This window comes from Gymnodraco acuticeps, unplaced genomic scaffold, assembly GCF_902827175.1.
Source record: "Gymnodraco acuticeps unplaced genomic scaffold, fGymAcu1.1, whole genome shotgun sequence".
Taxonomy (NCBI): Eukaryota; Metazoa; Chordata; class Actinopteri; order Perciformes; family Bathydraconidae; genus Gymnodraco; species Gymnodraco acuticeps.
The window spans coordinates 1,874,415-1,900,031 of NW_022990701.1; the positions used below are offsets into that span (position 1 = coordinate 1,874,415).

The 25,617-nt window shown below is 42.4% G+C and overlaps 1 protein-coding gene across 1 annotated transcript; it reads right to left on the reverse strand.

Moving 5' to 3' along the window:
- gatb (glutamyl-tRNA(Gln) amidotransferase, subunit B) lies at window positions 1-25,603 on the reverse strand. Its single transcript, XM_034231480.1, has 13 exons — window positions 25,428-25,603; window positions 24,706-24,859; window positions 24,499-24,612; window positions 17,854-18,052; window positions 17,226-17,348; window positions 17,002-17,115; window positions 13,912-13,996; window positions 13,372-13,416; window positions 12,784-12,976; window positions 12,142-12,275; window positions 957-1,035; window positions 735-869; window positions 1-644 (listed from the first exon to the last, which is right to left on the reverse strand). The coding sequence occupies exons 1-13, from the start codon at window positions 25,574-25,576 to the stop codon at window positions 519-521; spliced, it is 1,650 nt and encodes a 549-aa protein (XP_034087371.1). The 5' UTR covers window positions 25,577-25,603; the 3' UTR covers window positions 1-518.
- Window positions 25,604-25,617: the final 14 nt, after the last annotated feature.

Genomic DNA, 25,617 nt, shown 5'->3' on the forward strand with positions numbered 1-25,617 from the left:
TAGTTCTTAAAATCCCAGTCTTCTTTATTATAATAGCATTTAAATGTATCTGAAGTTTTCAAGGGTCAGAAAAGGTGCTTCAATTTTCTTCATAACTTTTTCATACAATTTTATCACCATGTCAAAATATGAACACATTAATTGAAGCATAGAATTCACAATTGACTAAATAACCTGAATAGTTTGACAACACACTGCCACAGAGAGCATTATTCTGGAAAACATTTATTCATTTTTAAACACATAAATAGAAGGTCATTGTTGTTGTCCAGTAAAATCACTGTTCAGTATTTACAAACAAACATATCAGAAACTAAAGATATTAGCTTTATTTTCAGCCTGAATTTCAATAGTTTCCTTCACCTGCCGAAGACCAGGTACCATATGTTGTTTTGATGGAGCGACATGATTACTCTGCCTGTTCATAAAGATCTACAAACATCACTGCCATATCGACGTCTATCATGAAGGTCACATGGCCCATGATTTGACTCTGGTCTTGCACAACAGTCCGACCTTCATGACGTCTTCTCTTGTATAATTTTCCTCACCAGAACCGGGTCGGCTCTGCCTTTGGTCTCTCTCTGAACCAGGCCCATCAGCTTGTTCAGAACCTTTTTATTTCCACCTCGGATGGCGTTAACCTACAGAGGAACAACAAACACAAATACATCTCATACAAACAAGTAAAGAACAAGTGATAACAGGGTAAGAGTTTGCACGTGAGCCCTCACCTCGTCAGGGTGTGAGTCCAACACTTCCTGGCAGATGTTGTGCAGCTGTGCGGTGTCACTGACCAGACCCAGGTCCTGCTCCCGGATGATCTGCAGGGCCGTCTTGCCCGGTGACCTCCACATCTCCTGGAACACCTGAGAGGAGACAGGTGAGCACCACAACACAAACAAACAATAGCCGGTGTGTGTGTGTGTGTGTGTGTGGATAATTGGCTGACTGACCCTCCTGGCAGCAGAAGAAGAGATGTGTCCTGTTTCCTGGAGCTCCAGCAGCTCAGCCAGGGCAGAGGGAGCGATCGGGCTGAAATTACATGAGGGGCTAAATTTAATTAAAGTTTAAGGAGAGACACTACAGCCGAAACTCATAAATCCCTACTTAATTGCTCATATTAAAACGTATTTTGCATTACAAGCTTCTGAAGTGATTTAAAAAATGCAAATGAGGCACTTTCTTATTAAATGTGTTAATTTGCATAGATGTGCACAACGTCAATCCTAGTATTGAATAAAGCTTCATTGTAAATGTTATGCTGTTTAATAGAGTTAGATGTTTTACAGTCAAACATTTTGGATCATTTTGTAACACTCCAAACATTAAGAAAACAGTCACAGAAAATAGTTTTGCCTTGTTTTTATGAATTAAAAGTTATAAAGATCAACTGATTTATGAAAAAATATATAATAAAACTAGAAAGTTTGGTGTATTCAAGTACTACTGATGACGACATTTCTGTCAGAGTACGAGAAAAAAACACAATTTGGAAAAACAGCCTCAATTCTTAAACATTCAAACACTAGACCGTCTGGAAGAAGACATGATATGGAAACAAAACAGCCCAAACCCTCAACAATGATGCAACTCGTGAATACAATCGATTCATACATGTTTTTACCTTTAGCGTCTCACTTTTACAGAAGTACTGAAGAATTTGTGATATAAAAGAAGAGGGAGAAGGAAGGAGAGGGAGAGTCAAATAGTCCATCAACATTGGTGAATTGACTCTAATGTGTTTGTCTATGTCTTCTTGTTTATTCCCCAGGCTAGCAGACAAACGGAAACAAAAAGCCTGTTAGAATATATTAAGTGGAGGCACTGCAGACAGCGACCCATCCTCAAACAGAATATCAGCTCTGTGGAGAAACAGATGAGAAGTATCCATCTCCTTCTGGCAGACTGTTTATGTGTCAAATAGAGCAGTGGCGCTTCTGCTCTCAGCCAGTGGGCATGCAGAGAAGTTCAACTAAACTAGAAATTGTAATTTTATTAAAAAAAGAAAATATATGAGCAGCACTGCTGGTTAAATATGTGTACGATGGGGCTTTTCTTTTTACTGCACTTGGAGTAATTTATTAAGTGGGCTGTTTGATGTTGCTGCTCATTTCCCTCCAGGTGCTAGTGTTTATCTATGTGCTTGGTTTTATTTGATTTTCTTTTTTCCTGTTTACTTTATGCCGTAATGATTATTCCATGAGTATGGATAACCATGTTATACTTTGTTTAGTGCGTTATGTGCTTTATGAGGGAGTGGCTTTGCTATTTCTGTCTTTCTCTGCGATTGTTCAAGAGTTGTTACTAAGACTAATTCCAGGCAATCATGTTGATATAAATATCAAGTAAACAAACTTGAACAATCTCTGTGTGTATCTCTTCGATTTGCACACGGCATCTATTGCACGTCTGTCCGTCCTGGGAGAGGGATCCCTCCTCTGTTGCTCTCCCTGAGGTTTCGACATTACCTATTGACGCAGCAACCACTGTAAGTTATATTCTTGTTTAATTAGACTTCTCTGTTTCATTTATTCGACTCTGTATAAATTGTTATTGTAGCTTTAACGGCTAAATCGCGTTTGAGAGATTTTAAATCTTAGATCTGCTCAGGCGAAACCTGCTTTATAGGTCTCAGCACTCAAGCCTGCATTAATATAGGCACGGCCAGTCTATTGTCGCCCATCAGCTGTAGATAGTTAACTAATTAGAGGGCCATGGCCCTACAGCTGTGTGAACTGAGCAATCAGGCGTCCATTTTTGGGTAGCTCTTTCCTGGAGCGTCAGCTTCAGCGTCAGACAGCCGAAGACCGACAAAGACATTGGAGTCCTGCGGGAGTCAAAGACTGACAAAGACATTGGAGTCCTGCGGGAGTCAAAGACTGACAAAGACATTGGAGTCCTGCGGGAGTCACGAGGGAGGCAAAGAGGAGGCAAATCCTACTCTGATTGAGCTGGTGTCTTATTTATCTTTTCTTTAGTTTTCTAGCCCCTCATGCTATAATCATGTGTATTTTCTCCATTCCTGTTCATGCGTCTTCTCGCAATTATCACTGGCCCCGTGTATCTCCTAATCGATATAACCGGCCTGCCCTCGTCTATCCCACGTGCTCCACTGAGATCCAACATCTAGTTTCAGGTGGCCTGTGGAACTGCCAGTCAGCTGTTCCTAAGGCTGACTTCATCTCTGGCTACGCCTCCCTGCAGTCTCTGGATTTCCTTGCTCTCACTGAGACCTGGATTACTCCATCCAACACATCCACCCCAGCAGCTCTCTCCACTGCATATTCCTTCTCCCATACACCCAGACCCACTGGCAGAGGAGGTGGCACTGGTCTCCTGCTCTCTCCCAAATGGAGCTTTTCCCTCTTCAAGCTACCTAACTTCACTCCTTCCACCTTTGAATTCCATGCCGTCACATCCTATACAGTTAACCATTGTTGTCCTCTACCGTCCACCAGGCGCCTTGGGGGACTTCTTGGAGGAATTAGATAATCTCCTCTCACTCATCCCTGAAACTGGCCCTCCCGCTGTACTTCTCGGAGACTTCAACCTCCAGACGGGGAAGATAGACGAACTAACATCTCTGTTAACCGCCTTTGGTTTCTCACTGTCTCCGTCCCCACCGACTCATAAAGCTGGCAATGTCCTTGATCTCATATTCTCAAGGAACTGCTCTACTTCTAACCTCTCTGTAAACCCGCTCCACACATCCGATCACTTCTTCATTTCATTCTCTCTATCCCTTTCCAAACATAACAAACTAATCTCTTCCCATCCTGCACTTGTCCGCCGTAACCTTCGCTCCCTCTCCCCCCCTACCTTTGCCTCGTCGGTGCTCTCAGCCCTCCCTTCCTCTGATTCGTTCCATCTCCTGCCTCCAAACTCTGCTGCAGAAACTCTCCTCTCTACTCTCTCATCCACTCTGGACTCGCTCTGTCCTCTCACATCTCGGCAGGCTCGTCAGTCCCCTCCTGCTCCCTGGCTAAATGATGCACTGCGTGCTAATAGAACCGTCCTTAGGGCAGCAGAGCGGAAATGGTGGAAATCCAAACACCGTGACGACCTCCTAACCTATCAAGCTCTCCTCTCCTCTTTCTCTGCTTCGATCTCTCAGGCAAAAAGCACTTTCTTTCAAGATAAGATCCAATCTTCCTATTCCAATCCTAAAAAACTATTTTCCATCTTCTCCACCCTCTTGGACCCTCCAAAAGCTCCTCCCCCCTCCTCACTTCTGTCAAGCGACTTTGTTACCCACTTTGAAAAAAAGGTTGATGATATTCGCTCTTCTTTTTCTGACTCACCTTTACTCACCGCTGGGTCACCAGACCCTCCTTCCACCAACACACTTACCTCCTTTTCCCCTCTCTCTCCAAGTGAGGTTCTTACCCTCATTACCTCTGCCCGCCCTACCACCTGTCCTCTGGACCCTATCCCTTCAAACCTCCTTCAGACTATCGCTCCTGATATTCTACCGTTTCTCACCCATTTCATCAACACTTCTCTAACTTCTGGTCACTTTCCAAACAGTCTCAAGGAGGCAAGAGTAAACCCTCTCCTAAAGAAACCCACTCTCAACCCGTCTGATGTTATAAACTACAGGCCTGTCTCTCTCCTCCCGTTCCTGTCTAAATCACTTGAACGCGCTGTCTTTAAACAACTCTCCTGTTATCTCAATCAGTACAACCTTCTGGATCCACACCAGTCTGGTTTCAAGGCAGGTCACTCCACAGAAACTGCTCTCATTGCTGTCACGGAGGAACTGCACACTGCCAAAACTGCATCCCTCTCCTCTGTCATCATCCTATTGGACCTGTCTGCCGCATTCGACACGGTGAATCATCAGATCCTCCTTCGCACTCTCCAAAAACGTGGAGTTTCAGGCTCTGCACTTTCCCTCCTCACCTCATACCTGAAAGACCGTACCTACAGGGTGACTTGGAGAGGGTCTGAGTCCGACCCTTGTCAATTAACTACAGGGGTCCCTCAGGGCTCTGTTCTTGGTCCCCTCCTCTTCTCCGTGTACACAAACTCGCTCGGATCAGTCATTAGCCCGCATGGTTTTTCTTACCACTGCTACGCTGATGACACCCAATTAATTCTGTCCTTTCCCCGCTCAGAGACCCAGGTCGTTGCACGCATCTCTGCTTGTCTAGCTGACATCTCTCAGTGGATGTCTGCTCACCACCTCAAGCTCAACCTTGACAAGACTGAGCTGCTCTTCCTCCCAGGAAAAGATTGTCCCACTCTTGACCTAACAATCAACATCGGCACCTCAGTTGTTTCCCCGACTCAGACTGCAAGGAATCTGGGTGTGACCCTAGATAACAACCTGTCCTTCACTGCAAACATCGCTGCTACAACCCGTTGCTGCAGATACACGCTTTACAACATCAGGAAGATACGTCCCCAGCTGACTCAGAAAGCGACTCAGGTTCTGGTCCAGGCTCTCGTCATCTCACGCCTAGACTACTGCAACTCCCTCCTGGCTGGTCTACCTGCATGTGCCATCCGACCTCTGCAGCTCATCCAGAATGCAGCGGCTCGTCTGGTCTTCAACCTTCCTAAATTCTCCCACACCACTCCGCTCCTCCGCTCCCTTCACTGGCTTCCGGTAACTGCTAGAATCCACTTCAAGACACTGGTACTTGCGTACCATGCTGCGAATGGATCTGGCCCTTCCTACATCCAGGACATGGTTAAACCGTACACCCCAGCGCGTGCACTACGCTCTGCATCAACCAAACGGCTCGTTGCGCCCTCGCTGCGAGGGGGACCCAAGTTCCCATCGGCGAAAACACGTGGGTTTGCTATCCTGGCTCCAAGATGGTGGAATGAGCTCCCCATTGACATCAGGACAGCAGATAGCTTGCACATCTTCCGGCGCAAACTGAAAACTCATCTCTTTCGACTCCACTTCGAGCGTTAGAACTATTAACGAAGCACTTTTATACTAATAAAGGACTGGCTTACCTAAAGCCAATGGAGTAGCACTTGAAATGTTTGGCTCTATGAAACCTGATGTACTTATATGATTCTGTTTTCTTCAAGGTTGTGTCTTCCTGGTCGAATGTACTTATTGTAAGTCGCTTTGGATAAAAGCGTCAGCTAAATGCAATGTAATGTAATGTAATGTAATGTTTCTCCCATTTTTTCCCCTTAAACTGTGGGTTTTCTCTGGAAGTTTTTCCTTGTACGATGTGAGGGTCTAAGGACAGAGGGTGTCGTTTTTCTCATACTGATATTCTGAACAATCTGTGCTGTTGTATTTGCTGTAAAGTGTCTCTACTGTAGGCTATTTTTATTTTATGTACAGCACTTTGGCTCCACCAAAAATCGTTTATAAATGTGCTATATAAATAAAACTTGATTTGATTTGATCATTTGCAAGGGCTAGACACTAAATGAAAAATATAGTTTTTTAAAGCACTGTAATAATGAGATTTGGGCTATTTTGTTGATAAGACTGTACATTCACGTGTTAAGAGTTCACCTCATTTCACCAAAATAACACCCCATTTGCTTTCTTAAACATACAATTTCAGAAATCTTGAAATACAAAAAGTAAGTATCCTTGTTAAATGTTTGACCCGTTTCCCTTGTAGTGTCATAATCAGGTTTGGACACATTATAAAGGTCAGAATGTACACTCAGCATCACACAGGGGGATACATGCAGGCTTTTGAAAACTCTTCTCCCCTCCTGCAGTCCTGCTGGCCACTCTTTGTTTTTCTTTATTTCTCCTCCTTTCATCCAAAGCAAAGGCATCATGCATAAATAAACACCAAGTTCTTCACAACAGTCTGTGAATGGGAGATAAAGTAAAGCTTACAGCATCTGCGCTGACGTCCACACTTTACTGTTTCAAATGACATAAATGTTTATTCTAAGGAAGGAGTATAGAACTAAAATTGTTCAGGGTAAAGTCAAACAAAAAGGGAAGAACACTTTATCAGCAGTAAAAAAAACATTTCATATTAAACAAGCTGAAAAGAAAAGTCTAAAGTTGGGACCTGGTGCTTCACAAATACAGCTCAGATTCATTTGAATCCACCATTTTTGCTTTTAGTCGCAGGTGCTATTAAACTACCACTTTCAAATAATTGAGCGTCGCTCGGCTAGGAACAGAAACAGTGGGACGCGACTAGTGTTGCTTTTGCCGATGGCTAGATAAACAAGTTTGAAAGGTGCTACGACAACTTCTCCTTGAATCAAAACAAGATTGTATTCAATTCCAAGAAACATTCACTAAAATCAAAACAGGCCTTCAGCAGGGAGCGATCAAACACCTTCTTCCACAAAGTAATGATTTCACGAATGTAATTGCATTTGTCACAACAGGCACCCTGCCTCTGATGGGCTGTCACACTGTCACAGGGTTTTCTCATCATCAGACACAAATAATTAGGGAATATCAGGTGATTTATGACCTCACACGTGTTATTCTTGTATAGTATGCAACGGTTTAATCAGTATTTGTGAGCGCTAGAAATCGAATAATCCTTAATGTCAATCAAAGCATTGTATCAGACTGTGCCCTCAGTGTGCTGTACATTGTAGCTCGACTATAAAAACATTATTTCGAGGACTTATACGGCACAGGGGAACTTTTTGTGTGTCTAAATGCTGTTTAATTCAGTGTAAAATCTATTGAGGAATAGAAAGAAAACAGTTCAATCATTTAGATTTTTAGGGCTCGTATTGAGCCGAGAAAAACTGAAGGTTTGTGTAATGTGTCTCAAGAGTAGAAACCCCCAAATAAGATAGATTTGTTGAACTAAAAGTGTTTTTTCTTTCACTTAGCTCTGTAGATAGCCATTTATTATGTTCCCTTGCTTGGTAAAGTGAATATCGATATCACTCAAGGGGCCATTGTTCGATCCAATATGATGCCAGCTACGCCTGCTGTGCATGGAAAGAGGTCAGATTACTTAAAACCATTGAACAGACCTCATTCCTCCTCACTAGATATGAAGCATATATTTGGATCAGGTAGAGCTGAAGTCGGGCAGCAGCTGTTCATGCGTCGTGATGGCTCATACAGTGGTGTGGATATCAGCTGAATAACAAAGCTGAATCATATTCATGCAGCACTGCAGCCATAGTAACCTGATACTTCTCACTGTGGTGGTGCAGTTCATTTCTAGAGAGAGACACACATTTTGGTCACGAAAATCAGCATCCTAGTATTCATCGTCTCTCAATCCCTTATCAGGCGATGTTTAACAAATGGTCAGGAACCTGGTTTTGCTCTTTGACACTAACCTGACTTTTGAGAAACACAAGAACAACATCATAGAGTCACGCAACAATCATTTGCGAAATACAGCCAGGATCAAATCCATCCTGAGTTTAAATGACACTCAATCTATCATTCATGGTTTTATTTCCTGTTGGAGGACTATTGAAATGATCGTTAACAGGTATGAATCAAGAAATCAATTCATAAACTCCAAATTGTGCGAAATACAGCAGTGAGACTCCTAACAATAATGAAACGACGAGAAGGTATAACTCTACTACTACTACTGACCTTACACTGACTGCCCCTTTGTTTTAAGATTGATTTTAAGACGTTACTTATAACCTTTAAAGCCTTTCATGGCCTGGCCACAGATTATTTATATCTGAACCCTTACGTAAGGTTCTTTGTGTTTAGATTATGATTATTTTGCTTATTATTTAAGAAAGTTGCTGTTTAAGTGCAGGTAGGACATTGAAGGACAGTGACTGAGATTAGCGACAGTGAAATGTTTGATAAAAACGTATCTTTCAAGATAAGATCCAATCTTCCTATTCCAATCCTAAAAAACTATTTTCCATCTTCTCCTCCCTCTTGGACCCCCCCAAAGCCCCTCCCCCCTCCTCACTTCTGTCAAGAGACTTTGTTACCCACTTTGAAAAAAAGGTTGATGATATTCGCTCTTCTTTTTCTGACTCACCTATACTCACCGCTGGGTCACCAGACCCTCCTTTCACCCACACACTGACCTCCTTTTCCCCCTCTCTCTCAAAGTGAGGTTCTTACCCTCATTACTTCTGCCCGCCCTACCACCTGTCCTCTGGACCCTATCCCTTCAAACCTCCTTCAGACTATCGCTCCTGATATTCTACCGTTTCTCACCCATTTCATCAACACTTCTCTAACTTCTGGTCACTTTCCAAACAGTCTCAAGGAGGCAAGAGTAAACCCTCTCCTAAAGAAACCCACTCTCAACCCGTCTGATGTTATAAACTACAGGCCCGTCTCTCTCCTCCCGTTCCTGTCTAAATCACTTGAACGCACTGTCTTTAAACAACTCTCCTGTTATCTCCATCAGAACAACCTTCTGGATCCACACCAGTCTGGTTTCAAGGCAGGTCACTCCACAGAAACTGCTCTCATTGCTGTCACGGAGGAACTGCACACTGCCAAAACTGCATCCCTCTCCTCTGTCATCATCCTGTTGGACCTGTCTGCTGCATTCGACACGGTGAATCATCAGATCCTCCTTCGCACTCTCCAAGCACTTGGAGTTTCAGGCTCTGCACTTTCCCTCATCACCTCATACCTGAAAGACCACACCTAGGGTTACTTGGAGAGGGTCTGAGTCCGACCCTTGTCAATTAACTACAGGGGTCCCTCAGGGCTCTGTTCTTGGTCCCCTCCTCTTCTCCCTGTACACAAACTCGCTCGGATCAGTCATTAGCCCGCATGATTTTTCTTACCACTGCTACGCTGACGACACCCAATTAATTCTGTCCTTTCCCCGCTCAGAGACCCAGGTCGTCGCACGCATCTCTGCTTGTCTAGCTGACATCTCTCAGTGGATGTCTGCTCATCACCTCAAACTCAACCTTGACAAGACTGAACTGCTCTACCTCCCGGGAAAAGATTGTCCCACTCTTGACCTAACAATCAACATCGGCACCTCAGTTGTTTCCCCGACTCAGACTGCAAGGAATCTGGGTGTGACCCTAGATAACAACCTGTCCTTCACTGCAAACATCGCTGCTACAACCCGTTGCTGCAGATACACACTTTACAACATCAGGAAGATACATCCCCAGCTGACACAGAAAGCGACTCAGGTTCTGGTCCAGGCTCTCGTCATCTCACACCTAGACTACTGCAACTCCCTCCTGGCTGGTCTACCTGCATGTGCCATCCGACCTCTGCAGCTCATCCAGAATGCAGCGGCTCGTCTGGTCTTCAACCTTCCTAAATTCTCCCACACCACTCCGCTCCTCCGCTCCCTTCACTGGCTTCCGGTAACTGCTAGAATCCACTTCAAGACACTGGTACTTGCTTACCATGCTGCGAATGGATCTGGCCCTTCCTACATCCAGGACATGGTTAAACTGTACACCCCAGCGCGTGCACTACGCTCTGCATCAGCCAAACGACTCGCTGCGCCCTCGCTGCGAGGGGGACCCAAGTTCCCATCGGCAAAAACACGTGGGTTTGCTGTCCTGGCTCCAAGATGGTGGAATGAGCTCCCCATTGACATCAGGACGGCAGATAGCTTGCACATCTTCCGGCGCAAACTGAAAACTCATCTCTTTCGACTCCACTTCGAGCGTTAGAACTATTAACGAAGCACTTTTATACTAATAAAGGACTGGCTTACCTAAAGCCAGTTGAGTAGCACTTGAAATGTTTGGCTCTATGAAACCTGATGTACTTATATGATTCTGTTTTCTTCAAGGTTGTGTCTTCCTGGTCGAATGTACTTATTGTAAGTCGCTTTGGACAAAAGCGTCAGCTAAATGCAATGTAATGTAATGTATAGTTAGGGTTTCTCCAAGGCTGTTGTTACACTAGCTCCTGCTTGTCATGTTTACAACCCTTCCCAGGCTATTTACTATCCCTATTATTGTTTGTGTAAATATCATTTAGTCTGAATGCAATTTGACCTGCTGTTTTCTGCCAGAACTCCCTCCACCAGCCCAAATGTCTCCTTATGCGCAAAGTGTTTGGTGTTTTTGATTGAAAGAAGATCTAATGATGTATTTGTTTATCAAGCAGGGATTAGTTCCTTCCTGCCGGGTTTGTTTCCCCTCAAGGAGCAGAGCTTTGTTTGTACGTCAAATCTTTCTGTATAGCCATCTGCTATTAATGCTTGATGTAAGTCTCGCAGACTTAAGTTTGGTGGTGAGTAAAAGGATCAAGGGCTATACTTCTGACAACAGATGTACTAAATCTCTTGTACAGTAGGTGACAATTCCTTTTGACATGAAATCACAGTTTAATCCTTGAAGCAGTGGCTCGAGACTCCTGACAGGAAGTGTAATGCCAGCATATCACACAATGGAGAGATGACAGGTGAGATGGGAGAGGAAGGCTCTCAGCCGACCTGAAGGGAGGGCGTCATGGTTCATGGTCAGCTTCTTAACCCCTAAGCTCAAGGACCCCTCAAGGGAGTACGTTAACCTTTCTTACTCACCTCTTCCTTCTAAGGATGTTTATTTATCAGAGGAGGAAATGAAAACTATTCAGTACTTCACTGGAAAAGTTTGAGAACATTTAGAGAAAAGTATCTCATGACAGCTTGACTCAAGTTGAAAGAGTGTACAAGGGGTGTACAAAAGTTTCATTAAGCTTCTATATAAATCTATTTTAGAACCAAATGATATTGCTGATATCACAAAGTCTGCCAAGTGACAATTTGGATTGGATTTGATTTAGGGGCCTGCGATCAATATGAGAAGATGTCATATGCCCATTTAACATAATCAGTCACAAAAAACTACTTAAATACCTAGGAAGGAGGTGCCTTTGGACAGAAATCGTGACACAGAATTGCCATGGGAATTTCAAAACAACGGAGTATCTTAGATGATGATCTATAGCGGTTTGATATAGATTGATGGAGTATTACAGCCCATTGTGCAGCTTTATGTACATATTCCATTCCTCTAACTAAAGCTCAAATTCACCAACATTTTCACATGAGGCATACAAAGCTACAAAGAGAGGGGGCCACAAAAGAGGCTCAGAGGGGTTCATGGGTCGGAGCCCTGACATCTGAGCGTTGGCAGCAGAACAGGCATTCATGAGCCAAGCTGGCAAAAAGACGAGAATCAAACCTCTACGACAAACAATGAGCATTATGTGAGTATTGTAAAAGCGACATGAGGGTGTGTGTGTAAGTGTCTCACCTCTGGCTCACACTCATGTCCTGCTGTTTGAGGTGACCCACCAGCTCATTGGTCACCCAGCCAATCACCTTCCTCGGCTCCTTCTTGGTCGCCTTCAACACTTCCTCAAAGTACTCCACCAGCCCGTCCTCGTTCTGCAACAGAGCACCGTGAAAATGTTTCATGCCTTCTTGTGCATATTATCTCATTAGGATCCGATTAGCCGAGCCCGGCAGAACACAGCTGCCAACAGAACTGCGTCCAAGCTGACTCTGCGTGAACTTGATCAAATGGCAATTTTAAAAAAGATGCAAGAAACAGATTTTGTGATGGAATCCACTCCTCTCTCACTGGTAGCTTTCATCCACTTATTCAACTATTTTCATTATCCATCCACCTCCCGATTATTTTCAAAATTAATCTCTCTATTGTTTTGGACTATAAATTGTCAGAAAAAAGTAAAATATTACTATAATTGTCTTGTTCTGTCAGTCTAAAGCCCAACAGCACTCAGTTAAATATGATTATTAAACAGAGAAAAGCATGACATGTCCATATTTGTGAGGCTGAGAACGAAAAATCCCAATTGCTCGAAATGTAAAAAGTTTGATTGTTTTTTCCGTCGATACACTAATGGATTGCAGCTCTCGCTCATGAACTCACCACCAGAGTGAGGCTGTGCTCGGGCAGGAGGCCGTACGTTTGCACCAGTCTTTCTCTTTTGACAGCGGGCAGCTCTGGCAGCGCTTCTCTTATCGCCTGCACCACCACCACCTGACACGCATCAATGCCAGTGGGCAGCGATGCATTATCCTCATACACAATCAGAGGGGGCAGGTTGGGCTCTGGCATGAACCTGAATGGAGGAAGAGAGGAGGGGGGGGGAGACAGAAAAAAAAGAGAGGGGGGAGAACGCTTTATCAGCAGTACAGATGAGCTTACAGGAGAGGAGGTTGGCTTTTGCTTTGATACTAAAAGTCCACACTTGTCACATTTCACTCCCTCCACTAATAACTTGACTCCATCAGCCTTAAACCTGTCCATCTAGTTATCCCCCTTACTGCACGCGCGCGCACACACACACATGACTGAGGTCCAGACCTTGTATTTCCCCTCCATCTAGCTGTCACTCATAGGTGTTCATCCTTTTAAGTCCCCTCTGAGGCCAAGCTCATACTCTGATATCATATCATCAATGTCAATAAACGCATGCTCCCAAGACAGACCCAGATATGCAAAGAACCCACTCACCTGTAGTCCTGAAGACCCTCTTTGTCCCTCATAGGAACAGTTTCCCTAGAGAAAAAAAGATACAGCTCATAAATGATCATTAGGATTCATAAACATGTGTTCAAAGCTTTCTCGAACTTCATTATAGATCTTAGGGGAATGTTCCTTGAGGAATTGTACCAAAAAAGTCAAGCAGAAAAGCAAAAACTTCACTAGTTCAATCATCTTAAAATGGGAAGACTTAGTTATTTTCTTTGTTTACTACTGTAATAATGAACTGAATATCTTTAGGCTTTTCGAAAAGTGCAAGCCTGCCGGGAGAGCAGCAGAAGATGATGAAGGCCTCAGCTGTGTGTGAGCTGGCTTATTCTGTTAAACTCATAAGCCTGACAGTAGCACATAGCTCACAGATAACCCGGCATGACAGCGGCACCCAAATGGCTCTATTCATCATGATTACCATGATGGTTGCTCCTCTAATGAAGCAGGTCGAGCTCCCAGTCAGAGGCTGTTGTTCTGGATCAAGTCTGGCACCGCGGCCCTGCACTTTCATCCTCTTACCCTGATTTAGAATCAAACGCCCGGGTCTGGCTTTGCACCGTCCCGCCTCTCTGCAGGACTGCGATCTGTCTCTGGATCTCGTAGTCTGTTGATGTGAAAGGGGACCAAAACAACAAATACAGAGGGTTTATTCAATAAATCCTGTTCACACAAATATAATTGTGTGCTAAATGCCAAACATCTGCTGTGATGCCCTGGCACTCCTCCGGTGTCGGACTGCTGCCATGTTATAACTGTGATAAACGATGCTTTTCTCCATGACTTTTAAATACCACATCGGAAGGAGAGTAAATGCGATACAGATTAATTGATGAATAATTCAAGCGCAGTACCACAGTATGTCAAACCATGCTCACAAACCTGCACGTAAAATGCTGAGATTTTCTGGCTGTGGCTCTTTGTCAACTTTTTATAGTGAAGCTCAATCAACAGTCAGCGGAGTGAGAGTTGACATAAAATCTATGGTTTTTTAAATGAGCAGCTTCAAGAAGCCAATTCAGCATCACACGCTGCCATCACACGGCTAATTGTTCGTGACTTGTTGTCAGTCCTAAGTTTACGCTTCACAAGTTACTGTCAATGTTAACTATGCCTCCTGTCTGAATGTCTCTTCATAAATCCAACTGTCCTCTTTTCATTGCAACAGAAAACCAATTCTGTGACAGTAATAAATATGTTATTTGTTATGAGTTTTTGTTACACCTGACAGATACAAATTTGCAGAAGTGTTCAAACAAGTTTTTAGATCCTTCACGTACATAATTAAAAGTGCAGTACTAAACTGTGACAGTATTTCATTATAAGTCAAAGTTATACATTAAAATACAACTTTGGTAAAATGTACTTGATTATTTTTATTGATGCATTAATGCAGTGGTTCTCAAACTTTTTCTGTCAGGCCTTTGGAGAAAAAAAAACAACACAAATAGTCAGGCTCAGTGGCGGCACCAGATATTTATTTTGGGGTGCTGTGGGGTAGCTTGACGTTTCATAGAGGGTGCTCAAACATTTAGGGTTTCCCATTAATGTACCGGGCGCTACAGTGGAATTTTCTACTGCAACACTCCCCACACACACAATGTACCCCCGACTGTTACAATGAAGGCTCGATATCAGCTCACGGCATATAGGTGTAAGCAGGGGTAAAGTGCTATTTTTATAGGTGGTGTGTGGACCTCACATAGGGGGGTCCGGGGGCAAGCTCCCCGGGAAGATTTTTAAATATTGAAGTTAAAAGCATCAATCTGGTGCACTTTGAGAGCAAAATGAAGAGATCTATGGATACCTCTCTCAACACCCATATGAGACAGAACTGTAAACAGATTTACTATTTCTTTATGGATATTTTACAAATCACTCCCTTTTAAACTTTATTCTTTTTTTAATGTCATATATGTCATATGTATTTCATACCTGTTTTTAATTTATTCTCTTATTTTTTTATAACTATAATGATCATATAAATGTGTCCCTCTGAAATAATTGTTTACATTAATGGTGACCAAAACATTTGAGACCCACTGAGATAACACTGAGAGAGTCCTTTAGCTCACTGAGTCTCTCAGTCTGACAGTAGAGCACTCCTCCACTTTGTTGTTGAAAAAACTCCTTATATCCGTTAGCGTAGCTCGCTAGCACCAGAAGCTAACAACAACGATCTCCGGTACCGGTGCGCTCTCTCTCTCTCGCTCGCTCGCGCACACAAAATGGCTTGTTCCACACACACAGAGCCGAGCTTTAATGAAACACAGAGACCCAGACGTAATAGTACTGTACTGTATCATATTATTTTCGAATCAATACTTTTTCAAAATATGATTTTTTATTATTTTTTTAAATAACCATTTTTCCTCCTGGTCTCTCGCCCTGTCATGCCTCGGCGCCCCCCCACTTTGAGAACCACTGCATTAATGTGTACGCATCATTTCACTGTTATGAATGAAAGTAGGGCTAATTCGCTCTGCCAAGGAGGTTTTTTGTCATTTTTTATTTAAAGGTCCCATGTCATTTCTACTGATCATATTTCCATTGTTGAGGTCTACATTTTCCAAAATCACATTGGTTTCTCATACAGCATCTCTGTATAGTATGTGTATTCACTCTCTGTCCTAAACGGCTTGTTGGAGCTCCTGCCCCCCCCTCCCTGTGAGCCCAGTGTGCTCTGATTGGTCGGGCTGCTGCGAGGCTCGTTGCTACAGCGAAACACAGCGAAACTCATCCTGAGCACACACAAACACTCACAGCCGAAGTAAAAACAATAAGTGTGGCTGTGGTTTGATATTGAGTAAGAAAAAGGTTTATTATAACGCTATGAGAATGGGTCTGCGGAGAGCATTTATCCGCGATCCCAACTCGTCTATTACCAGCGTTCAGGGAGCTCTATGCAAGTCAATGCCCTGTTAGTTATCCAAGGGATCCTGGTGTGTGAGGTGCTCCGCGGATTGGTCATTTGTTGTTGATTTGGGTGTTCACACGTCACAGAACCCAAGAAGCAAACAATGGAAAATGAGAAATCTCCAACGAGGCGTTGTGGGGCAGCATAGACAGGTCTTTTCTGTGTTAGAGTTTTACTCGCTACAGGGTGTACTTTGAGGGTTTGTGACTCTGCAGACCGTTTACATGCATAAAAACCTTCATAACACACAAGGGGATGGGTAATAACCGGAAAAGCATGACATGGGCCCTTTAAAAAGAAATATATCTTTCAGCAGGAATTTGGAAAACTTTAATATTCTAGTCTAATGTTCATAAATCTTGGTGGGAGGGTGAAGCATGGTGCAAAGAAGAACCCATTTTATTTTGGAGCGGATTTGAGTTACAGGGAGGATTCAAAATCTATGTTTCCTTAGCACAGAAATAGTGCTCTGTGCTGCATTCATGAGGTGTCGGAATAATCAGAAACATGAATGCCTCGTGAATTCAGAACAACAAAGATACCAACGTGTTGTTTAAAGGCTTTGAGCTTTGAAATACATCGCAACTTTATTTATCATCCTAAAGACTAGGGCGGTTTAAAAGAGCTTTCCTGTAGCACTCTTAAGCCATCCTGCTCTGCTTTGTTTTAAGATGTTCACTTTTCATGACCCTTACCTATAGCCTTGGCGAGGTATCGGATGCTGTTGATGTTCTTCACCTCCGTCCTGATGCCCAGCGGCTCACCTGGCTCGTGCACAGACACATTGGCATCTACTCTCAGCTGGCCCTCTGCAGAGAAGGACGCACAACATGCAAAATGAGTAGGTAATAACTTTGAGTTTGGAGTTTAGCAGCTGAGAATAAAAGGAGGGAGAAGTGTCGGAGAATGATTTCCATACCAGACATGTTGCCTTGACAGGTGCCCAGGGTCTGCAGGATGCGCTGCAGCTCTCCCACAGCGGCAGCAGCTTCCTCTCCACAGCTCATGTCGGGCTCCATCACCAGCTCCATTAGTCCCACACCTGTCACATGTGAGCACAGCTGTGTGTTACATCTCTGAGCTACCTTCTATTCCATTCAACTCTGTAGCAAACCTCAACAGTTTGTGGAGCGTCTTAAATATACAGAACAATATCTGTCTGAACATTTTTCTCACAGTTTTAAAGGAGAAGAAGTTCTGAAGTATTTATTTTACTGGCAAAAACATCTCATGAATGACAAAAACTACAGCGTTAGTATGTCTGACTTTCCTGTTGTCTGTTGCACACAGCCCCAAGCTCATTTGTTCCTACTGAAGATTTAATATGTAGTTAAATACTTTATTGAACACTGTTTCTGGGGCTCGTCCTGTAGTTTATTTGACTACAATGAGTGTCTATGGCACAGAAGAATAGGCTGTATCAGGCTACACAGACAATATCGACCCGCAGTATGGTGGGATTAGTTCATTGTTGCTTTTCATGTGATTTTATTTTTATTTGACAATCAGAAAATCCTTTCAATAAAGCACTACTTCCCTGACGTTACCTGCTCTGTTGAGGTCTATGAGAGTCTGGCTGCGGAGGTTGTCGTGGAGACTCTTGCCGCTGTCCTGCTCCAGCTGGATCTGTTTGATGCTGACAGTTCTTTTGATCACCTGGTTCCTCTTTTTCCCTCCAAGGAAGCTGTAATCCAGGAAGCCATCTACTGCGATGGGCCGCCGCTGCTGTGTGATCTGGTATCCAGCCTGAAATAGGAAAACATATCAGGCTGGATAGAATACAGATGTGTAAGAAATATGGGCAGCTAGGTTGTGTAGTAATGGGCAGTATAACTTAAAGTAGTAGAAGTACAACGATTACAATTCTAATGTATACACTAGTCAGGAATAACTTCACAATGCCATCCATTCATTTTTATTTTTGCAAACTGATATCCATCTTGTTCATTTACAAATAGAGCTACAATAACAATATATTTTATTTTTATGTTGCACTTCTACATGTATGTCCTATGTCAGTTACACTTATGTGAATTATTGATTGTAGTATGGGGATAATACTTGGCTGTTAAGTAACTGGTTTGTTGAACTTTTGTAACATGCAATGCTTGTTGTAGATATTTTCCATGTAGAGACATGAAATGAAAGCTTTAGCGCAAGTTCAATAAGGAAGACCTAACACGAGTCACTTACACGTCACTCTATGGCTCCCTTCCCCCCTCATTAAATACGAGGGCGTCACCCCTCAGCAGCCAATCGCTGCACATGCTAAATTCCTTAAATGCCTGCTCTTCCTCCCTGTCAGTTGTCATTGCAGATGATCACACGCAACCCGTCTCCACCCCTCTCGCCTCCTGTCTCCTTCAGGACAAAGCTAAACCTTCCTTCTTCAGACCGGTCCCACCTACTCATCACCACCACCAGTGTCTAGACCCCGGGGATTTCATCGGAGCGGTTCTTTCCCTCCTGAATGATTATCCTGCAAACCGGGGCCTAATCGCCAAACACCATTACATTCTCCTGTTGTATTATCATGGCAATCATTTCATTCATATGACGTGTAAACAATAAATATGTAATTCTTACATCACGTCTCTCCGGTTTGAACTGAGGATTACACAGTACTAATGTACGATTTGGTCAGTAAAAGAAACATAATGTCATTCAGTAATTCAGTAAAGTATGTTTAATTGCCTGCCATTCATTCACTCAAAGGACAACTACTTTGAGTGAATACAGAATATATCCCAATCCCTTGTTTTATGTAACCAAAATACAGTTTTCAGCAGCAAAAACATTAAACTATGGATGTGAGATACCATTTTCTGGTAGTGACAGTTTTCCACTATTCCACTGACATAACACATCTGTTTTGTGCTGCAGTCAGGCTCTAATGTAAAGGTGAGGCAGAGAGCGTTTTTCACACACAGCGGCTCACCGACTGATTGAAAAATCCTTGTGATTGTAGTAATGTGTTTTTATTACATGTACAGCACTTTGGCTCGACCAAAAATCGCTTTTAAATGTGCTTTATAAATGTGCTTTATAAATAAATCTTGATTTGATTTGATTGAGTGTGCATTGTGATATTCACTCAAGGTTCCTACTAAGAAAAACCTAATAATAAATATTTCATCCGCTGTTCCTAAAATAATCTGCTGCCCCGAGTATTTATTCCCCAAGTTACCATGGCTACCACATCACAGGAACCACACATAAATCATACTTATGCTAAGGAGAGTGTGGACGTGGGAGAGGAGATTGGGGTTCTGTTAGTCCCTGGCTCTCTGTACGAGGATCTTCAAAACCAATCACTTCCTTCCTTTTAAAACAGATGAGAGAGAAAATAACACTTTTTGGGGGATTTTCTTTTGTAATTCAAGTTCTTTTTGGTGGATTCAATCTTTAAATCTGCAGGGTTTTTGAGAAAACTGTTGCAGTTTATCAGAAATCTCCTGTTCCAAACGTAATCTCATCATGAGTTTTGTCTCAGAGTTGGAAATGTTTCCTTTGCCAGGGGGAGTTACGAGCATGCAGAACTATACATTGGGGAGCATCTGTTCAATTGAAGTCTACTAGCATTTCCTGCATAATAAATCAAATGCTTTTGCTACATATATTAATGAAGGGTGAGGAAAGTCCCTTGCTAATTAAGCTACTGGTATCCACATTAATATTTCCGATTAGGCTCAAGGCCATAATGAGCAGGGATGCTCTAAACACTCCCTGTGAATCCTCACCCTCCCTATATCTAAAGATACAGATGCATGCCCGCTCACATACAGCGCTGACGACACACATTGCACACTAGGAATTAGGGATGCTCCGATCGCCAATTTCGGGGCCGATCGCCGGAATCAGTATCGGCCGATACCGATCGCCGATCCGATCGAGTGGGCGGGGCCTAAATGGAAGATTTAAACATCACTTTAAATCTTCCATTTAAAGTGATGTTTAAAACTCAGTTAATGGGGCTCATTCACTGGAGCTTCCACAAACAACAATCAACTTAATTATTACATTCAAATGATGTACATTATTCAAGTTTACATTCACTTTGGATAATAACACGGGAGAAATTAGCGGAAGCGCTCTCTTTTCCTCTCTCTCCCCCCTCTCTCCCTCTCCTGACAGCCTGTCAGTATCTCATGCAGCTCACTGATCCAGTAATGAGTGACCCGACAATGAAGAATACATATATTTATAATAACTAGTTTAGCTTGTTCCAGAGGTAGATAAAATAGCTAAGTGTGTTAGGTCTAACTCTTACACACACAGCAGCTTTTCAAAAATCTTGAAAATCTTGGAGCTGGGCGTGTCTGAAAGCTTGGGGATTTTTTGCGACCAACAACCAATCACATGAATCTCCCGCCCCCGACATACAAAGCAAAAAACCCCGGGGATTTTCTTGCGAGCAATATATATATAAACTCCCCAAACAGGCGAAAACTTACCAGTTTCACCCACTGTCTCTGCCACCTCCCTCCATGCCTGGTTCCTCCGGTTTGTATCCCGTTAATTGTTCTGGTCGTAAAGAACCGGGTGATTTGCTACCGTAATTTCTCGTTTGGAATATGAGGAAATGAACTGCGGTCTGGTTCTCCCTGTGTGTGTGTTTCGCTGTGCTTACCTGTCCGGCGGGCGGAGCTGCAGGATTTCTGCTTCACACACGTTGCATACCGCTATTTTACTGTCTTTTTCGGACACCTTAAAATAATGCCAGACCGGTGAAGCCATTTTGGCGAGCTTGTTTTGCCGCACACAGAGAAAAGTGTCATGTATTTTACGTCATGCGATCGGCTCTCGCGATCGGCATGTTTAGAGAGCACCGATCGATCGGTAGAGAGTGAGTATCGGCCGATATCGATCGGTGACCGATCGATCGGAGCATCCCTACTAGGAATCGTGATAAAAAACAACAAGTTGATCATGTTTCATTTCCATCATCAGGATCATTCTGACATCAGTGACTTGGAAAAGCTTTCTAGCTAACATTGTAGAGAATTGAAGAATAGAGCCTGATAGGAATTATCAGGTGAAAAAGACAGACTTACAAAATGTTGATGGTATAATTTATCCTTTAGTTATGCCTGGAGACCTTACTATTTAAAAAATATGACGTAAGATTGCTTTAAAAAAAGATGTGTGCTATCTGTGATGCAATTAAAATATTCGTTTCTTAAGTAAATGAAAGTTATATGTCCAGTATGTTTTGCCATTTGTAAGCATATTTTAAGGATAAGCGGGTTGAAATTGCAAATATTTTGACCATGATAATCAGGACATGAAATGTTCATATTGTCCGACTACTCCAAACTAGTTTCCATGTTTTGAGCTGCTGAGTCTTTCTCTGATTATTGTCAAATCCACTAAACAGACACAAGTCAGTTGCTGTCTCGTTCCTTGCGCTGCACACTGATTGAAAGAACTGTTTTATTTGCTACCCAAGAGTGTCCTACAGAAGCTCAAAGGCTTGTTTAACACATGTCAAAGATTCAATAACCAGGCCATGTGTGTTTATCTGGAAACTTAATATCTCAAGGAAATTGTAATTATTTGCTTTTACTGATGGGTGAGCGTGGATCTGCTGATGCATGTTATTTAGGAACTATTCAAAACTTGACATACAGTAGTGCATGTGCCCTGCTTGCCATCGCAATTAAAGAAGGAATACTTGTTCGGCAGCAGCATTAATCATTTAATGAGCAACTGTGGTGTTTTACTAAATGCAATCATGGATTTCCAGTGGAATACATCAATAATGTACAACGCAATTTACAAATGTATACTTCAAGGGCGGTAACATTTCTCATTTCCATTCTGCTGATGGTTTGGTTTTAAGAGCATTGATTACACTCAAACTTTAGGTTGAAGGTGAACAGAAAACGATCATATGACTAATTAAAAATCAATCTGACTTCATCTATCATGCTGTTCATACATCATCACTCTTTTGAGCAGCTGATGGGACTAGAGGAAAAATAAATATTAGCAAGGCAACAGCAGATGTAAACAGTGACTCTAAAACACAAACAAAGGTTCAGGCTAAAGCGCGCAGCATGAGTTTTTGGGGAAAACTCACAAAAAAATACAAAATTGTAATCGGGTATTATCCTCCCTGCTGTGTGTGTCAACTGCTAAGAGTTTCTCCAAAGGAGGTGATGCAATCCTCAGCAAACACACAAAAGAGCGAGTGGAACCCAACAGTAATCCCTGCGCTTCTTGGAGGGGATTTTGTTAAACTTTCAAGATACATGGACTTTCTGGGGAGATAATGTAACCCTACCATTGTGATTAAAATATGTTCTGCTGCAACTGTGTGATAACCAGTGAGTCTGGGAAAAAATTAATGGGAAATAACTCCATCTATCAAGATCTACAGAAAGCTGTTGTGCTCCATCGAGCCTTATCAGTCACATTTTCACAATACAGTGACGTAAGCTGGGGAATTAGAGCAAGACTAATCAGAAATATCGAGATAATGTATTTCTGTGTTATACAATAGTAAGAATAGTGCAATAAAATACCAGCTAAAGCTCATACTTAGTGTATGTCCTGCTATTTCATGGAGATACGCTAATGTTAAGCTCCTTCTCTGGGCAGTTTCTATAAAATACTACCAAATGAAATCTGTCTCTTAAGTTATTCAGCCTATAATTACCCTTCCCATTACCTTGCCCAAAGCGGTGTTAGCATAATATCTTATCAGGGAAATAATGACTTTTAACACTCAAATTGCTCAATTCTCCAACACCTTTCTTCTGATAGTTTCTCAGATTGATTAGAAAAAGGTCTCTCCAGGGCTAGTCACTGCGGAGTTCCTATGACATTTTGTCTTTCCCTCTAAAAGCCTTAAAATGTCACTCATAATGGAAGTTAAATTACCCCGGGGCTCTGAGGGCTAGTGAAACCTTTCCGTGCGAGGACTCCATTACAGGGAGCAAAGTGAATCTCATAGGAATAGGCACTGTTAAATAGAAATATAGATGTTAAAGACGGTTGTTTTTGTTGTTGTAGTAACTCCACCACTACCTTAAAATACTGGTTGGTTCATATAAAATGTTGAATATATGCATGCTAACCACATTCCCATTTCACAATCACTGGACTCAGGTGTAATTCTTCAAACACCATGTTGGCTAACCTCTCTGTTCTAGCTCTTTGATTCTTTTACAGCAGTACATACAAAAAAACTGCATAAAAGGAATTAAAAGTGAACATAAATATTTATATTTCTCTCAGCTAACAAAGCACTTAAACATATTTCACCTCTTTGTTTCATTATAATGGACTGCATGCTTACTACCTAGCACCAGACAAATACAGTTAACAATGAGCTCGTGAACATAGTGAGCAAGGACTAACTAAGGTACATTACTTTTCCCCAAGAGTTGGTGGACACAAAAACGGACGAAAAAGTTAAAAGGATAAAAGGATTAGACTTTCTTTACCACATAGAAAATACTATAAATCCGATAAATGAGTGTAGTCAGCAGAAACTGTTTGAGGAAATTCGATTAGAAATCACCAGGGCATACTTTAAGAAAATGACTGGTAGTTCTTTAAGGGTAAATACAATATAGGGTTTATAATAACCGTACATGTATTTTCTTTTAAATGAACTATTTAAACTTCATATTGCATTATTAGCTCAGACAAACACAATCAAACTCCCTGAATTGTTTAGCTACACAACACTACCTGGGGTTATATGACTATAATTATCATTCAGATGATGTGAATAAAAGAGAGCTATGCCCAAATTTGCAGCAAATGCATTGAGAGGGAGATGACCTGAGGGTAATACAACAATCAAGTGCACTGAAGGAAATGAGCTGGCTAGAGAAAGAAACACTGCTCATTTTCTTTAATAGCTTTCAGTGTCATTCGTCTGTATGTGAGGCAAATACAATTTCTGCTGCTTCAGCAAGACTTGCTCACTACTTAATATACTTTTACTTAATAAAAGCTCATGGCCAGGAGAGTTCAGTGGGAAACTGTAATGGAGAAGTTGGAGGCAGATGAGGACAGCTTATCCATAAAAAGCAAAAGCAATGATGCAGCATGATGAGCAGGACTAGTGTCTTTACACTGCCGTTTGGCTGATAAAATATCCCCGACTAACGTCTGTGTTTCGGCATATTGAAACCTAGATACTGCACAGGAAGTAGTTAAAGGAGTGAAAAACTCACAGGGAGGTCAGCGTAGAAGTAGTGTTTCCTATCAAAAAGAGATGTCCTGTTTATGGTGCAGTTGAGAGCCAGTGCTGTCATCACAGCAGCTTCGACACATCGTGTGTTAAGGACCTGGAGAAACACAGGGAAATTACGTGGTGACCTGACAAGACAGGGATCACGAAACAGGATATCTTTGTTTGAAATAAGTTTACTAACACTTACAGGTAATGTGCCTGGTAAGGATGCATCAAAGGGTGACACCAGGGAGTTTGGAGGAGCTGAGAAGCGTACTGATGAGCCGGAGAAAAGTTTGGTGTTGGAGTTAATCTGGGCGTGGACTTCCAAGCCCACCACGCCAACCAGCTGCTGGGGCGCACTGAGAGACAGAGGAGGCAGGTGTGAGACAGACATGAACTAAATAAAGACAGGTGAACTGAGGAGGTCAAATCAGCCAGAAAAGCTGTAGAACTGCTGTATTATATAGTGTCCACAATACATGGATCAAACTGAATATATGTCGTGACTCCCTTGTACAAACTATTTCAAGCAGGTGAATGGAAGTACGCAGTGTATTAACATGTGACTAAAATAACCTATATTGAAAGAAGTCATTATGAATAGTAAAACAGCTTTTCATGCACAATCTTATCCCAAAATGCAAGGCCGAATGGAAACTTAATAACCCCATTTCAAATACTAAAATAATATAATTGCAATTCTATAAAACTTGCAATACAAAGCCATTATTTGTGATGCAATGTCCTTGAGTCATGCTTGGAATATGTTTTTCACATTATAATGACTTGCAGGATCTTTATTTTGTCCTCACATTGACAGATATAGGCTCCATGCCATACAATCTTTTATCGTGTACCACTGCTTACATACGTGTAGCAGGTCAGGGGCATTATAACACAGTATTCCGCCATAGCAGCCTCGCTTACCTTTTTACTCTTAGCTGCGGCTGGCTGTCGCTTCGTTGTCTGGATGTGCTTATCCTTCTAATAACATACGAAGCCTTTGGGTACAATATTGATATATGTTTATTCATATTTTGTAGCAGCTCACTTGCTGCCACAGAGGAGGCTGCCATGTTGTTATGTTACAGTCAACACGGGACTTGTAGTTTTTTAA

Excerpts from the sequence above, each read along its gene's own strand:
- gatb (XM_034231480.1), bottom strand. The coding sequence starts at position 25,576 with ATGGCAGCCTCCTCTGTGGCAGCAAGTGAGCTGCTACAAAATATGAAT. Across the intron at positions 24,860-25,427 it reads CCGCAGCTAAGAGTAAAAAG|TGCGCCCCAGCAGCTGGTTG; the intron begins GTAAGCGAGGCT and ends TCTGTCTCTCAG. Across the intron at positions 17,116-17,225 it reads CTGTCAAGGCAACATGTCTG|AGGGCCAGCTGAGAGTAGAT; the intron begins GTATGGAAATCA and ends CCTTCTCTGCAG.